This window comes from Odocoileus virginianus, chromosome 12 (assembly GCF_023699985.2).
Source record: "Odocoileus virginianus isolate 20LAN1187 ecotype Illinois chromosome 12, Ovbor_1.2, whole genome shotgun sequence".
Lineage (NCBI taxonomy): Eukaryota > Metazoa > Chordata > Mammalia > Artiodactyla > Cervidae > Odocoileus > Odocoileus virginianus.
The window spans coordinates 30,109,923-30,127,340 of NC_069685.1; the positions used below are offsets into that span (position 1 = coordinate 30,109,923).

General features: G+C 37.1%; 1 protein-coding gene across 1 annotated transcript in view; it reads right to left on the reverse strand.

Moving 5' to 3' along the window:
- Positions 1-725: 725 nt before the first annotated feature.
- Positions 726-17,418, reverse strand: part of FAT4 (FAT atypical cadherin 4) — a 173,986-nt gene continuing 157,293 nt past the window's right edge. Inside the window, exons 12-17 of the mRNA XM_020870222.2 lie at positions 17,268-17,353; positions 16,155-16,334; positions 13,021-13,145; positions 10,968-11,185; positions 6,620-6,881; positions 726-4,178 (exon numbers count right to left, since the gene is read on the reverse strand). Coding sequence (XP_020725881.2) covers positions 2,311-4,178; positions 6,620-6,881; positions 10,968-11,185; positions 13,021-13,145; positions 16,155-16,334; positions 17,268-17,353 — 2,739 coding nt within the window. The 3' untranslated portion in view covers positions 726-2,310. The remainder of the gene's footprint in view (positions 4,179-6,619; positions 6,882-10,967; positions 11,186-13,020; positions 13,146-16,154; positions 16,335-17,267; positions 17,354-17,418) is intronic.

Genomic DNA, 17,418 nt, shown 5'->3' on the forward strand with positions numbered 1-17,418 from the left:
AAGCAATCAACATGTTCCCATATTTCGTGCATAAATTCATAATACTAAAATTCATAGGCAAATACTAAAACATGTTGGCTCATCCCAGGTGACAAAAAATTGCCCCAAATTAGATTAACATCTTACACTCAGTCCCTAAATCATGTTACATGAATATTATAATTTAGGTTATACCCACGTTTTATTTTCTACTTGAAGCAAAAATAATCATCTCAACATTATTAAAAAACAAAATAATTCTGGTACATATCTCAATCTGTTGTTGTTATTAAAATATTTATTTACTAAAGGTTTTTCCATATTTTATATACTAAAAACTTTTCCAGATTGTTAAAATTTCTATTCAGTAAGAGACAGCCAGTGGGAGAGGATAATATTCTCAGTAAATATTAGGTATGGGACAGGTATTTAATTATAAAAAGTTCTGAGGTTGTGACATAATTTGCAGAAGTCCTGTTATTTCAGATACAGCTATTTATACACCCGTGGGTTTGTTCTGGGCTAGTCTCTTCACCTGGATTGTTTCACTCTTGGGTGACTATGTGAAAATAGGGGTTTGTCTTGGCTAAGATAGCATGTAAAATTTGTTTAGAATTTATGGAGCAGAGTGATCAATAAATTAAAGACAGGTATGCATAAGCAGAGTTTTCACTGTCATTCTTCCTAACCACCACTGGGTATAGAAAATTTGGAGTTGAATCCTTGGAGAAGATGAGACCCAGACATTTTTCCATAATTAGCTTTTATTCATTGCCTCTCCTATTATTATAAGCCTGGTTGAAAGCTGGCCTTTGGTGAACATGCTCTGCTGGGAACTTCCAAGCATTCATTGCCAGAATGCTTAAACCAGGGTCATAACAAAGTCAGTCCCCTAAGACCCAACTTAGTCTAGACTCATTATGCTCTAGGGAAGTCCAAGAACTCTGACAGGTAGGAATGCACTAAAGCAACCTTAAAATATCTGTTCTGGCAATCATCCATATTCATGTTTTTTAAAAGAAAATGATGTTGCCCATATATCATTCAACTTGCCATACCCTATTGACAAGTGAAGACTTTTCTCAATTGGGCATGGAAAGAGTCTGGGAAAATGAACAATTAAAATTACTCTATGAATGCAAAGTATTTTAAATAAATATTTTAATTCTATTGTTGGCATTTAAAAGTAGAAAGCATACAGTATGTTACAAATATCAAACTGTGAAAAATATGAACGTTACATAAGTAACAAATGTAAAAAAAGTATTTTCTTACCTTCCCTGAAAGTAAGAAAAATATTCAGCATAGGAAAATATCAGTATCAAAAACACAGCTTCGGTGTAAAAAAAGGAAAGTTTTTACATGGTATTAAAAAAAAAAGGATCTACAAAATGACAGAAAGTAAGACATGTTGAAATTTGACTTTATATAAATTATAAAAACTGGGTACTTGGGATAAATGTTAAATGGTTGAAAACTAAGTCCAATCATAGGCTTTCTTTAGGTCAATTCTTTAAAATTTTAAAAGCATAGAATATTTTTTAATAAATAACTTTAAAAAATGTCTCTGAGAAGTGCTGCTAGGACCTCATTCCTTACAGAAGAGCGGCAGTGTCCTGGTGACAGCATGCAATCATTTTGTTCCAAGTGGAAGCCTGATGAAAGTCAGAAGACCAAAACTGTTTACAAAAACGTTTCAGAATTTTTAACAAAACTTTGTAAAAAATAAAGTCCTAAAGTGCTGAACAAAATGACTTAATTTTAGTACCCACTGTCATGAAAAACATTCAATTATTCAGACATTTCAGAGCAACATTGAACACGGAATCTATAATTCTGAAAAGTGTTAATACTTAGTCTTTCATTTCAGGAGAGGGGGGCTCTTTCTACACTTTACAAAGATAGGTTAAACCTCAAGGATCTTGCAATGCAAAACATAACAATAATAATACAATGGAAACAATACACATACCCCACGGTGAAAGCACAAGTTCATTTCAGCAACCGTATTCATTTCAAAAGTCACAAATCAAACACTGGTAAATAACGAAAAAAACAAAAACAAAAAACTTTCCAAATGCTGCATGCCACATAACCAGTTACAAAATACGATGCATGCAGGAAAAGAAATTTAACCAAGCATATTTAAATTAAAAGAGTTGTTTTGAGTCTGTTTCAGCAGCATTGTGGTTATTATTTTTAACTTTCCCTCCAACAACCAGTCCCTACTGGCCTCTTGCAAACGTGACCCACTCTTAGTGGGTAACCTTACCATGGTCTGTTTCTTGTTTTTTTTAATATATATTTTTTTGTAACGCCAGTGCACAGAGTTCACACATACTGTTCTGCCTCCCCATCTTTGGGGGCTGCCTTAGTTGTGCCACCTTTGCCTTCTTCATTAGCTGCTGCTTTTTCTGGAAGAGATGCCAAATCTTTGAAAACATCTACATAATGGCCGAAACCAGGGCCCCAGTTCAAAAGGCTGTCCCAGTTGAAATTCCCTGCTTGCTGCCCAAGCTTCAAGGGCAGTGTGTTGTCAGCGCCCCCCGGTGCTGCGGCTGCCTGCGCGCCCACGGGTCCTCCCTCAGCCCTGCGGCCGTGGTACCTTCTAGGCTTCAGTCTGGCTCCATAATTATCTTCATCATCTGCATCCGACTCATTGACTTGAGATAATTTGGGCATCCTGGAAGTATATACCATGGGCTTTTCCCTGTCATACTCCATTTCTGAGCAAGTGAAAGACTCGTGCGAGTCACTATCAGAAGAAGATTCTGGAGCCGGGATGCCATCCGCTGGATTCCGCGTTCTGGACAGGGGCCTTCTGCAGTCCTCTTCTGAAGAAGACCTCCCGTGATCTGCACTGCAGATGCTTGGGTTTCTGGGCCGAGGCGTGTTGAGCCTCTCCACCTCTTCAATGGAGAGCCCTACTGGAGGAGAAGATTCCAGGGGGACCTGCCCAGTGGGCTGCTTCAGGCGACTCCCCGGTCTAGAGCCATGCGACGCCACGGCCTGAGGACTCTTGCCTCTCCTTCCCAGCCTCGTGGCGTAGTTGAGGATGCCGGGCTGGCACGCGTCACCATGCATCTCCAAAGTGTTTCCCTCCCTCATAGGGAGATGCAGTTCCCTCGCTGGGCTGTTCCTGTAGAAAGTGGAGGACTTGGAGAAAGGGGCTGGACTGTGTCGAGACAGAGGGTTGGGAGTCGGGCAAGCCGAGTGACTGAGGGAACTGGATCTCAGACCTTGACTGTAGGAAGGCTGGTACGTCAAGCTGCTGGCTCCCAAGGGCATGGGGGACTGCCTGGCGAAGCCCAGGGGGCTGTGCCTCTGGATGGAAAACTTGGGGGTGTGGCTACGGAACTGCTTGTAGTGTTGGATGATGTCGGCGTCCGAAGGGGCGATGCTGCTGGCATTGTCGATGTCGTAATGCTCTATTTCCTGCTCGGGTGAAGCCAGAGGGGCACTGGGAATAGTTTCTGAGTTGTGGGGAAGATCAGTCTCATCGTAGATGAGGTAGGGGTTTTCCCTCTCAATGATGTCTGGCTTCGGGTTCCCTTCGGGCTGTTTTCTCACGGTCATGTCCTCCCCATAGGGAGGGATGTTGTCCGGGTCATCGAAAGCAACATTCTCACTCCCCTTTTTCTTCTTCTCCTTCGGCTTCTTCTCCTCTTTGGGGCTGTTGGCCTTCTTGCCCCTGCACTGATTACACAGGATCAGACCCAAGACGAGGAGGGCCAGGACTGTAGCGCAGCTGCCCACGATGGCGGGCACGGCCCACAGGGGCAGGGAGACCTCCTCAGGGCCCGAGCTCGGGACACAGATGTGGCCTCCGGGGCTCCCAGCCTTGCACACCCTCCCCAGAGGACAGGAGACGCCGAGACAAGCCACCGCCATCTCGCATGTCCTCCCTGTGTGTGACTCCGGGCAGCCGCAGCTGAAGCCGGAGTGCAGGCCTGGCTCACAGCTGCCGCCGTTCTGGCACGGGTGGGACGCGCAGTCCCCGGGGGGCACGCACTTGTACGCGAACCACTGGTTGACGCAAAGCAGGTCTCCCCAGCACGGGTTGCTGGCACAGATGTTCGGGCCGCGGCAGCCAATCTTCACAGAGGGATCCGTCTTAGAAATGGAGGCCAGGCTGTGTTTCCCACTGAAAGGAAGGCTCTCTCCACCGTACAGCATAGAAGCGATGCAACCATCAAACCCTGCAAGGGCGAGAAGGAGCTGTAATGTGTTGTAGGGAAACCAGACGCTGAAAAGGCTCCATTCATCTGGCAAAGGGAAGCTTTGCCATCACATCATGAGAGTTGAGAAACCACAACCTCACAGCCATCCTCCAAGTGTAAGGCAATAAATCTGTGCCTGTTATAATGTAAGTTAGCAAGATGTGTAAGACTGCCATGACCAAAAAGGTGGAGTAGATTGATGGGATCCTGCTCTTTCTGAAGATTTACGAAGGGCTCGAATAGGCTGAGTTTTCATTTTATCTCTCCTTTCATTCAGTCATCTATTGATTTTATTTTTATAGTTTATATACAAAGAATTACATAAAAATAAATTTTAATTTAAAAATACTTTAAAAAAACCAAAATAGGCCAATAACTTCAATCATTAGCTCTTGCGGTTTTAAGGGAGGTGATATTGCTCCCAAGGAGCTGAGCATAAGTTCTTGAGGAACAAAAGAAAAATCTTAGCCATTACCAGGGCTTGTGGGCTTCCAAAGGGTGGATATAGAATATACCTGTAGCATTAACATTTCATACAGTGGTGATGGTAGGGATCAGAAAACGAGGTCTAAAACAGCTCTTCAGGGGATGGTGATTTTTTAAAAAAAATGTTTGAGAAAGACTTTATTAGACAAATATTTGTGTGCTATATATATCTTGCCACTAACAAAAGGGTGTGACTTACATTGGCTTATTTTCTTACAACATTCAAATGAATTAGCGTCCATATTCTAAAACAAGTTAAATATGTAAGAACTAATTATGATGTAGGCTTTAACTTTTATGCTTTGACTACGTTACTCTGTCATGCATTTTTTCAATTTTCCTTTTATTTGATGCATCATTCCACCCTGGTGTCACTTCCATCCCATTTCCATAAGCTCCTGGGACATCTGCTTTTGTTCCTACACTCCTGGTTTTCTTTCTATGAATTAGTCCTCTTTAAAGTCTCATTTTCTTCTAAACAACCACTGACTCAGAGTTACTCAAGGTAAGGCCTTAGGCTTTCTTTTCAGTCCACACACTCATATTTGGTTATTACATCCATGCCCAGTGCTTCAGTTACCTGCTTGACACTAGTAACTCCTAAAGATGTATCTCCAACTGGTCTACTCTGGATTTCTAGCCCATCTACCCAAAGGCCTTTCTCAAAGGTGCTCCAAACTCAGAGAACCCCAAACCAAAATCTTGATGTTCCCCATAGATGTGCTTATTTTTGCACCATTCTGCAGTTTTCTCTTGTAGTGGCACTACTCTTCTTCTAGTTGGAAGGTCAGAAACCTCTCTGAATTTTATAAAAATCATTAACATTTTATTTGACTTTCATTCCTGATCTTATTCCTTATCCCCTTCTTTTAAATCTCCTGCCACCACATAGTCAATCCTCACAAAATACATTGGCTAGATCACTTCAGTATCTTCCAGCTAATTTATGCAAGTCCCCTCTTGTCCTGCTCCCATGCACTTTGCAGAGTGTAGCCCAAAAGATCTTTAATATCACTGAATATCTAATTTTGATACTCCTATGATTAATTTTCAGGTATTTTTCAGTAATTTTGGTACTCCTGTGATTAACTTCTCACTGTTCCAAGAATGAGATCAAGATTGCCACATGGTCTATAAGACCTGTCATTCTCCAACTTCATCTTTGATTTGTGATATCAGTCCTCAGTGTTGTGGGTTCTATGATCCTGACAATCTATTTTCCCCCCTTTCATTCTCATCAGTATAGATTAACTTTTCATTCCCTCCCATCCTCATTTTCATGTCAGTTTCCAAAGAAGTCTCCCTTTCTCCATTTTTGGCAATCTCTTAGAATTCTATATTCTTCCTTACATCATTTATCATAGGTTAAAATAATATATTTCCTTGTGTAATGATTTCATTGATGTTTGTCTCCCTTATAGGACCATGCATTCTATGGAAAGAGTCCACCATTGTAGTTCATGCCAAGTACCTACAGGGCTCTGTAAATATCTGTTGTGTGAATGCACAAATGGATGAGTAAATGAATGAATGTACAAATAAATGTTTAGTGCAGAAGGAAAGGATCAAAACAGCCTGGACTGAATTATGAACCTGGTAGAAAATGGCTAAAGAAAGTGATGGCCAATAATTTATTACTAACCTTCTAAAGATATTTATGATGGTCTTGAAAAGTAAAAGTGACTGTGTCAGTCGCTCAGTCATATCCAACTCTGCAACCCCATGGACTGTAGCCCGCCAGGTTCCTCTGTCCATGGAATTCTCCAGGCGAGAATGCTAGAGTGGGTTTTCATTCCCTTCTCCAGCAAGTATTCCTAAAGGATGTTATCAGACATCTAGCTACTTTTATAGGAACAATTTTACCTTTCTTTCTTTCTTTTTTTTTTTTTAAACTTTACCTTTCTTTTGTGCCTCCACTCAGCACAAGCATTTACCTGTTTGAGCATCTCGATGAGCTTGATTGGGAGGAATTCCTCCAAGAGATATAGTGAGCACGTCCAGGCCACCAAAATCCTGAGTAGGGTGAATGATGTCTCTGTTATGAATTCTGTCAACAGACAACACTGTGGCTGTTCCATTTTTCCCAATTAGGAAAGTATGCCAGTGGCCATCAGCAACATAGACTTCAGGAATATTTCTCTCCACTTTGCCCGCAATTCCAGCATCCGATGTAAAATGTACTTTGCCATTCTTAATCTGTAAAACATATTAAAAATAATGTAGAATTAAACTATGGTATGCTTGAACAAAAGCAGGAGTATAAAGAAACTAAGACACTGATCAACTTAAAGCAGAGAGAATACTTGAGGAGTCTGCTTGTGTGAGAGTATATTTACTTATATTGCCTTTACAATTTTAAGTAACATATACCTTCACATTTAATAGGTTCACATTTAATAGGTTTCAAGGTATTATTATATTTATAACTAGTTTTTCAAGATGTGTATATTCATTTTCCAGAACACAAGCGAAATAGTAATAGGGTGAATACTCCCCTTAGGATAGATAAATCACACCTTTTTATGATTACTTATATTTTAATGGCAATTGCAAGGTAAAAAACTTGTTTAGTAAATGGCCCACAGCTATCAAAAAATATTAAAACTATATCCAAAAAGAGAAATCAGTGCTTAATTAAAAATGAAGCTTAGTTGGAAAAGTAAAAACATAAATACATTGTTTTACCTGTCATCTAATACACAGTGGAATTTTATTTTTTTTTTAAAAATCATGCTTATTATTTATATCATTTATTGAGATGACAAGTGTGATGAATAAAGGGTGAGTTCTTAATAATGAGGTGTCTGGGCAAGTCTTATTTTGGCTGTCTTTTAATATTTATCTAAGGGATATTTGGTTTCTTTTGCTTTGCCCACTAGAACATTGGGTAACAGGAAGCTCTTACTCCAGTTTCCAGCTCGCAGGTTTCCAGTTTTCTAAGTAGACACTTAGAAAATGAAATAATTTATAAGCAGGATGAAAAGAGCATAATCCCGACACTACTGCCAGAGGATAAAGTGGCACTGAGCATCAAATGACGGGAATGAAAGGATGGATCCGTTTATTTTGTCACTCAGATCAACTGCTATTTCTACATGCAACAAACACATCTGGTAGAACTAAAAATTAATTCATTTTTACTTTGTGGAAAATATGCCTAACACATTTACATACGTTATTCATAATGTAATATTCTATTAAAGCTGTTTATTCAGATAATAATATATTCCAGTACTGAACCCAGGACAAAAAAAAAAAAGAAAATTGTGGTTAAATGACAGTAATGCCATCAAATGGACAAAATCTCATGAAACACACAGGAATTATAGTAATTCATCTTAGGTTCTAGCCAGGGTCCTTTTTGGAAAGAAGCTTTCCGAAAAGACTTCTCCAAAGCTTCATGTTTCTCTCCTAATTGATCACACCCTGTCATACTTTCATTTGACCAATTTCTGATGAAAAAGTCCATGGAACACACTATGTGTGGAGTAGGATGAAAAAGAGTCTATGTTTCCATTACAACAGTCTTCATAGTCTACCTCTCCCCAGTAATACTCTACCTAACTCTTCTATCCACCCTAGCCGTCAAAATATCATGTACATTTTTTGCTTGGTTTTATTTATTCATCGATTGACTTGCTCATCTATTTATTTATTTTTGACTCTAAAGGGCTTGGAATCATCCCAAGTCGGTATGGCATACCTGGCCTTACTTCAAAACAAAAACAAACCAACTATATACCAAAACCAGAATGATTTGGAGTAGATACAAAGTCCATCGCCTTGCATTATTACATTTCCAAATAAGGAGATAAACCAAGTGAGGGGAAAGAAGAGAGCTATGTGAAACACTTTAAATACAGTGTAAAGCCCATGATACATAAGGATGCTTTTCTTTTGTTTTTCTCTCTGAATTTTTCTCTCCTTAGTTTCTTTCTTTCTTTTTTATTTTTTTAATCTGAATAAAGAAAGAAAGAGAGATAGAAAGCAACTGTCAGAAACTGAGCCAAAAAAGAAAGAAGAAAACCAGGACCCGTGGTCACTGATAAACTAATTGATAAGTAACAGTACATTCTAACTAGTTTCCTCGCCCGGATAAGCAGATCGTATTCCTGTCATCCAAGTAACTTGCCTGCTTACAACAGTTACTGTCTTCCTGTCTGTTCAGTTCTCTTTAATCACTGTTTTTTTTTTTTTTTTTTTTAAATCTATTTACTCTACCTGCCAAACCCCTTAATCTCTGAAAAGCTACCTTTCAAAATTTTCATACAAAGGAAATGTGAATGGCCTGCATTAGTCATTATTTTGATTCAATTTCCCTTCAGGAAGAAAAGAAATCTCCAAGTGCTAGCTACCAATGTAACAAAATCTGGAGAGGCTGCATGCTGCTGTTCTGTTGGAAATGCAAGATTTTTATGGTGGCAAAAACGGATCCTGACATTCAGCTTCTTCCTTGAGGAAGGAAAATATTCTGTCTCTGATTTCTCCAAGCACATTGTTTTTGTATCTCTTGGCTTAAAGAGATAACATACAGAAATATTTCATATGTCATTTAAATGGCACGAGGACTTGGAAGAAGTTGAACAGATAATGCACAGACCTCAATGTCAAAGCCTCTCCATGCATATAAAAATGTTTCTTGTAAGAATATGCCGGTCTCCTGCTTTCTTTACTTCAATACACTTTTCAATGAAAACTATAAGCACCAAATAATGTTACACAATGACTTAGGTGTTTTGTTTTGCAGTTACTCTATTACGTCTGGAACTGGGCTCTTTGTTTCACTAATGGAGGTAAAATTATAACTTCAAGTTATTCTCCAACTGGATTTGGGCAGGGTTTCTGTGTCTCAGCAGCACTGACATTCAGACTGGATGGTTCTTTCTTACAGGGTATTGTGCTGTGTGCTGAAGGATATTTAGCAGCATATTTGACTTCCAACCATTAGATGCCTGTAGTTGTGCCCCTCTCCCCTGCACCCAACAACCATGACAATAAAAAATGTTTCCAGGCTTTGCCAAATCAAAATCACCCCCAGTTGGGAATGGCTAGACCAGGGAGATTATGAGACTCTTAGAAACATTTCTTTTTGTACTAAATATTTAAAGGTATATACAGACTTCCCTGGTGGCAGTAAAAAAAATGTGCCTGACAATGCAGGACACACAGGTTCGATCCCTAGCTCGGGAAGATCCCCCGGAGAAGGAAGTGACAACCCACTCCAGCATTCTTACCTGGAAAATCCCATGGACAGAGGAGCCTGGTGGGCTACAGTCCATGGGGTTGCAAAATAGTCAGATATGACTTAGCAACTAAATAAGAGGCCGCGTACCAACCAGAGTTCTCTTGGATGGAGAGAAATCTTGAGAATAAAGAGGTTGAAGTTTAGAGGTGAATGTTTGTTTTTATTTTTAGCATTGTATGTGAATTAAACCTACTAATTTTCTAAGTATATTGCTTCTTTCTTTTATAAACTAAGCTTTTAGTAATTTTCAAAATATTGATATATAAGTGGAAATAATTCAGGAAATATGGATTTGTTTTCTTAAGAATTTATTAATATAAATCCTAATAATTCTGCTGGTAATATAAAAATTATGAGCAGAATTATAATATACTGAATATATATATATAACTCATTTATAGCTGAGGAAAAAGAAATATGTGTAAAAAGCCCAATGATAAATCAACATGAAATATAATGTTGCAGAAATATTTATTTAGAAATTATTTGGAGAAGCTAACTGAAATTTTACTTACAATAAATTCCAAAGATATTTAATTTCACAGGCATTACATGGATAGTGAATCAAATATAAATATGTTCCAGAATAAAGGCAAAAAATTTCAAAAAAAAGTTTTATTCTTGTCCTGCCAATTAATACATACATATAAGTGTTTGGAATAATTCTTGGAAAAAAAGTATTTTTTCCATTTCAAAGACATATCTTTGGGTTTTACTTTGTTTTAAAGTAGGGTTAAAAACAATATGAATTTTTTTGTCTGGCAAAGTAGATTGCAACAAATTCTTTCTTTGCTGGCCTACTCAGCAGTGGTCTCTATTCTAAACAAAAGTGTTTAGAAACCAAACCATTCAGATCTTTGTTACTCTGGCCAATGCCTGAGGAATAGTTAAGATAGATGATATTGGAATAGTGCCCAGCATTAGTCGGAACTCTAATGGGTTGTAAAGAAAAGGATAGAAATTATGGGAGAAGTGATTTAAACCATGACACAGCAGGCGGTCTAATCAAATGAAGTCACCATTAGCTTTTATCTTACCTTCACAGTAGTGTAATTGCTGCTTTCTTGGATATGGATTAAAATGCCATTCTCGCTTCTTGTCCTGAATTTTACTTCCAGACTGTTCACACCAAAAGGCTCCAACATGGAACCTCGGATGCTCTGCCTCAACAAATATTCCCGCTTCTCATTCTGACTCATGTGGTAGTCCAAGCGCCCTTTGCCTTCTAATGATAAGGCTGTGTCCGGGGTAATAGCTGAAAGACAACAAAGAAAGATAAACATGAATGCATCCAACAGGCATTTCTTAGAGTTTCTTTGGTGACAAAAATTTATAAAAAAGAACAATGAAATTATTGAGGATTTGGAATCAGTGTCCCCTAATCCTCCTCTGAAAAAATTATTGCCACTTGAGAATTATTGTGTGAGTTGATTTCAAATGCTTAAATCTGTGTTGGAACCATGAAATGCAAAACATTTTGTGACACTTATTAATTTGGAAAATATTCATTAAAATATTTGATACATGCTATATACATTATGAATACCTGGAGAGATAGCTACATTTTAAAAATATACAGTTGAAAAATTTAATTATAAGTTTCACTGTGTTTTTAAAATAAATAATCTTTAAAGTCTCTAACATGGAAAATTTGAACAAAGAAGGATACAAACATTCATATTTGCAACTAACTTTATTAGTACTAATAATTGCATAAATTTAATTTGCGACCATGTATGATTATCATATATATTATATTTATAATCTAATAAATGTTCACACTTCTGAAGTATGTAAGTGTGTTATAGCTAACAGATCTAAAGAAAGAACATGAAGAAAATGAGCTCAAAACGATTTCAACAGTGAACGGTACATTTTAAGAAGGTAAACTATGTAGTATGAATTATACCTCAATTTTTTAAAAAGGACCACAGGCTTTTCTCACGTGAGTGGCATTTTATTTTCCAAATATAATTAGATTACTACTTACTAAATACTCATTACTTTAAAAAAAATCATGTGAAAATGCACTTTTTCTGTGTTTTGATTTTATCCTAAATAAACACAATCATACCTCTGCTAAGATCTTTTTGATTATAGTATATACTTAATCGTGGGCTTCCCTGGTGGTTCAGAGGGTAAAGTGTCTGCCTGCAATGCGGGAGACCTGGGTTTGATCCCTGGGTTGGGAAGATCCCCTGGAGAAGGAAATGGCTACCTACCACTCCAGTATTCTTGCCTGGAGAACCCAATGGACAGAGGAGCCTGGCAGGCTACAGTCTATGGGGTCGCAAAGAGTCGGACACGACTGAGCGATTTCACTTCGCTTCACTTATACTTAATCATAAATTTCTATTCATTCTCATAGCAGAATCAAATGACTACTTGAAAAGTGGTCAGGTAGGTGCAATGATTTAGGTAGTAACCACTTATCTGACAACAAAGCAATTCCATTAAAAAGATTCCATTAGAGTTAGTCATATACAGCCTGAAATTAGAGAATGCCATTCTCTAATGAACTCTTGAATGTCATTAATATCTTATTAATAATATTAGGATTTAGAAACAAATAACTAATAAAAGAATTTTAAAAGTAATATTTGAAACCAATTTCATTAATTGCAATTTAAAATTTAATTATCACCTTTAACTATAATAGATTTTATTGTCATGACATGTTTTGAACTCAGTGTTCAGCAATTCAGTACTTTTACTTTTCAACCAAACACAACATGTTCACCAGAGAAATATCCCGTAAAGGTAGATAATATTAAACCAAAACCTGAATATAGCTCTGGTCTTGTACATTTCCAAGCATTCCTTTAGGTAAAACAAAAATAACTAAATGGTACATTTATAAAATGAAAACTAAGGACATATTTAGTAAATATTTCTTAAAGGATTTCACTCCTCCTTGGGTTGAGAACATGAATTAAAACCTGTCACTGTATTTTACCAATTATTCCCCATTTAATATTTTCAATAGTATCAAAACATAATTCTTTTAATTCAGTTACATATTTAGGTACATATATTTATACTTTTCAAGGTTATTAGAATTTCCAGTGGAAGATGAAATTGCTTGCATACATTTTTCACAGTATTTCCCGGTCAGTCCTTCCCTGCAATGACACTGCTGCCATGACCAGTAATCTGTACATGTGCCACCGTGTTGACAGGGACTGTGAGTACAAGCGCCTTCTAGTCTGGGGCATCTAAAATAAAATCAGAATAAAGACACATAGAGCACAAAGCCAGCAGGGGGAGAAATTTGATAAAGTTAGATATAAACTTTTATTAACCTGTTTAGTCTTCATGAACTCAATGCTTTGAAACTTAGGTTGCAACTATATTTGGAGCATCTAATCAAACTAAAAGTTGCCTTGTAACATACACCCTGCCTCATTCATAAAAGACAAGATTAAGCAAAACATCTTAAACAGTAAAGAAAGAGGTGACAATTTCTTCTTTAATTCTTAATTGAGCAAAACTTCCTGGCCAAATAAACACTTCGGTTCATGTGCTCTCAGGGCTACATGTTTCTTTGAGTGCCCAGCTCCTCCATTAAATGATTCATGCATGCAACTAATCTTTATTGAATGGCTACTGCATGTCAAACATGGTTCTGAGCATGGAGATAAAATGATGGAAAAAATCCATGTGTTCATGGAATACTTTCTATTTTTTTTCCCTGTAGGGGAGGCAGATAAAGAACTTTAGATAAATGTGTAGTATGTTTAGAAAGAAGGAAGTTCTGTGGGAAAATGAAGGCAGAGAAGAAGGACTGGGAGTATTTTGGGGATGTTCCTAGATCTCTAGGTTAGAGGTTAGACGGTGAAGGAAGGATTTGTCTTCACGAAGTCCTAAATAAAGTGAGAGAGCAAAGTATATCTGGTCAAAGATCATTCCAGGCAGAGGAAAGAGCCAAGTGAGAGAATCCTGAAGTGAAACTGTCCTTGGCATGTTTGAGGAACACCAAATGGCTAAATATAGTCAGAGCAGCAATGTGAACAAGGAGAAGAGGTAGATAATGGTAAGGAGGATAAGATATGAAAAGAACTGTGTCAGAAATGGCTGGGACATGACCTGAGGACTACTCTGTTTGCTGTCCATGCTGGACCTTTGCTGAACACTCCATTAAAACTGCTGAATAGTTGCTGAGTTGAAAAAAGGAAAGAATAATGCTGAGAACCAGACTTTCTCTTCATTAAAGAAAATACACTTTCCCCTAGTAACAAATGCAGTGTGCTCCAGAATTAAATCATACATGTAGAAAAATTTTATCCTCCAGTCCAAAGTTTTGATAAGCAACTTGTGTAAGGCTGCATTAATTTCCCTCTTTCTCCTACTAAACAAAAAAATAAACAAACAAAATACTTGTTCATCTTCTTTCCAGTGGGACATTACTTTGGGTTCCTCTGGAATCTGTGACCCCTAAATTGCAATCTGAAGATCCCAGATAAACTGCCTTTACACCTCTTTACATTCCAGGTCCTTTTGGTTGATGAAGGAGAGGTCAGTCTTATAAGTCAGGGTAAGAATTGATTTCTGTTTTAATTTTCTTTAATTATTTTTTGTTTGTTTTATATTGGAGTAGAGTTGATTGACAATGTTGTGTTAGTTTCAGGTATATAGCAAACTGATTCAGTGATATACATATTTCTCTTCTTTTTCAAATTCTTTTCCCATTTAGATTATCATAGAGTGTTGAGCAGAATTCCCCATGCTGTCCAGTAGGTCCTTGTCGGTTATCTATTTTAAATATAGCAGATTGATATGACTTCTGTTTTTTAAGCATCATTCTGTTTCCTAGTGGATTGACATACCACATTTTGTCAGAAAGAGAGGAGTCAAAGGTGGTCTAGAAATTGTGGTTGACCAAGTGCGTGGACTGAGTTATTATTATCTGAGATGAGACAAAATACAAGGAGTGGGTTTGGGAGGAGTCAGGAAGGAAGGTCAGAAGTTCAGTTTTAAAATTAAGTTTGAAAGACTTGTTAGAAATACACCCTGAATACTGTGTATGCTGTCGGATATAAGGGTAAAGTTCAGAGGAGAGGTCAGGTTTAAGATACACATTTTCAGAGTTATCAGCTTTAGAGACAGTACTTAAAACCAAGAACTATATAAAATGACTTAAAAAATTTTTTTAATGACTTCAAGAGTGAATACAGATACAAAACAGAAGAAGTTAAGATGAGAAAAATGAGAGTAGAAAACCAACTGTGTACCATGTGCTGGTGGACAAACTAATAGAATCGTTCTCAGTGTTGCTGAAGTTCAATAAGAGGAGACTTGACCATTGATTTTAGCAACACAGTGGTTATGGGTCACTTTGACAAAGATAGAAAAATGGAAAATGGGATAACAAAGTTTTTTAAAACTATGAAGTGGAAGAAATAATAGCCTAAATTGAAATAAGAAAAACACTGTTTAGAAAGCTGGATTGCTATTTTAAGAAAGTTTGGGGAGATGAAGTCTATGGTGTAAAAGGGGGGTTGGTCTTTTCAGAATTAGGAGCAATTCATTCAGCAATAGGTTACAGGGTGGACTACAGGCTGCATGGGCAGCTGTGGAGAAATGAACTTTGGGAAATTTTGCCTTTATCCACCTCAATTTTCTAAGCAAGTTAGGAAGCAAATTCATTAGCTGGGAAAACAATGCAAGAGATAATGTCTGAGGTTTGTGTAAAGAAGAAGCATGATATAACTACTGAAGAAGGGGAAAGTAACTAAATTAGGGGAATATAACATATTGCCAGGCATTAATTATGGCTACACTAGAGTCTAGTAATCAGGAATTTAAAGAGAATAAGAACTCCTCAAGAGCAGGGATCTGCCTTGTCCCTTTACTTGAGTCTAGAGCCAGACCAAGGGAATAGTATATTTAAATGTAAAACTATTTAATCTCTAATTGATTTTGTACACATTATTACTAACCCTTATATATTACTATGTCCCAGATTCCTTTTTACGTGATTTACTTACTTAACTCATACTTTTCACAACTATGTAAAGTAAAGTATATACATGCATACATGCACACATCCATATATTTTCCCACAATCTCACAGCTATAAGGAAATACTTAAAATTCAAAACAGCATAAAACACTTGGTATTTTTGGAGCTTGAGCACAATAATTTCATCTTTTGATGCTCAATTATCATACACTTTTGGTATTTAGAGTTTTGTTTACAATAGTGAGAAATGAGGTTGCCATACTGATCTAGGATTCCGTGTGCTGCCAAAGCTTGGCTGGGTTCCAGAGGCCTTCCATTGACTGCAAACTCCATTATACACCCAACAAAATCATGGCTTTCTACATGTCCTCTCCTCTGAAGGATTGATTCTAGTGATCTAATACCACCAACTGTGACTCGATTAGGCTGAACATCCAGAGTCCTACATAAGAAAGGAAAGATATGTGATTGGCAGAACATTGTAACTCAATTAGACTTCAATCAAAAATAAGAAAGGAAAGATACGTATATTAGTATCAATACAGTAGATTCCTGTAGAATATTTAGTTTAAGAAAAAATGACTGTAACTTTTCCTGGCATGTATTAAAACATAGTACATATCAATGGAAAACGTTACTTAGGGATGCATGTTTTCTAAACTATACCTACAGGATTGTTAGATTTTTCAGAATACAGAAAATTGCAAAACTAGTGGAAATAATATTTTCAGTTAGTCAAATGAGATGTATATAACAATGTTAAGTTTTTGAAATGGCGCATACTATCATAAAGAAAATAAAATGCAGTAGAAGTGACAACTCTAATATTAATGTCAGATTACATTTTTCCTTCACTATGGAGATAATAAGGAATCAAGTCAGTCAGTTAAAACAAATGGATCATGTATAACTATTTCTTTTTCTCTCTCTGTAACTATTTCTATAAAAATCCCTTATGCTTTAGGTGAGGTAAGATTGTATTTCACCTTCAGGCACTATTGAAAAATATCTGTCAATCATTGTCACATACAACTTTCAAAAATACATTTAAAAGAGGATGGGATCCTTATCCTAACCTTCTTGCAGTACCCCGGTCACATGCAACTATTTCATGGAGCTTCTGAAAGAGGATAGGCTATGTTAAGCTTTCCTCTCTCTAGCTTTATCCTCATCTGTACCACTTCATTTTTATACTGTTTTTACACATTTTATAGACTAATTATTAACTTCTTGTTGTTTAGTATGAAAATTCCTTTAGAGAGGACAAAATATCTTCAACTTTTATATAATACTTAGCATAATAAAATTATTTTAAAGTATAATTTCACTTTGAATTTTAATTAATAATAAAGATCAAACTAATAATTGTACTTACCAGTCATCTGAAACTGCCACATTACTAACAGTGCAGTATCCTGCCTCTTGGTTCTCAGAACAAGAGTCCACAGTTAATGAAGCTGCCTATAAAGCAAGAGAAGAAATGTTCAGTATGAACTCTATCGTCCCTGTTGTTCTTTTCAGCTAAC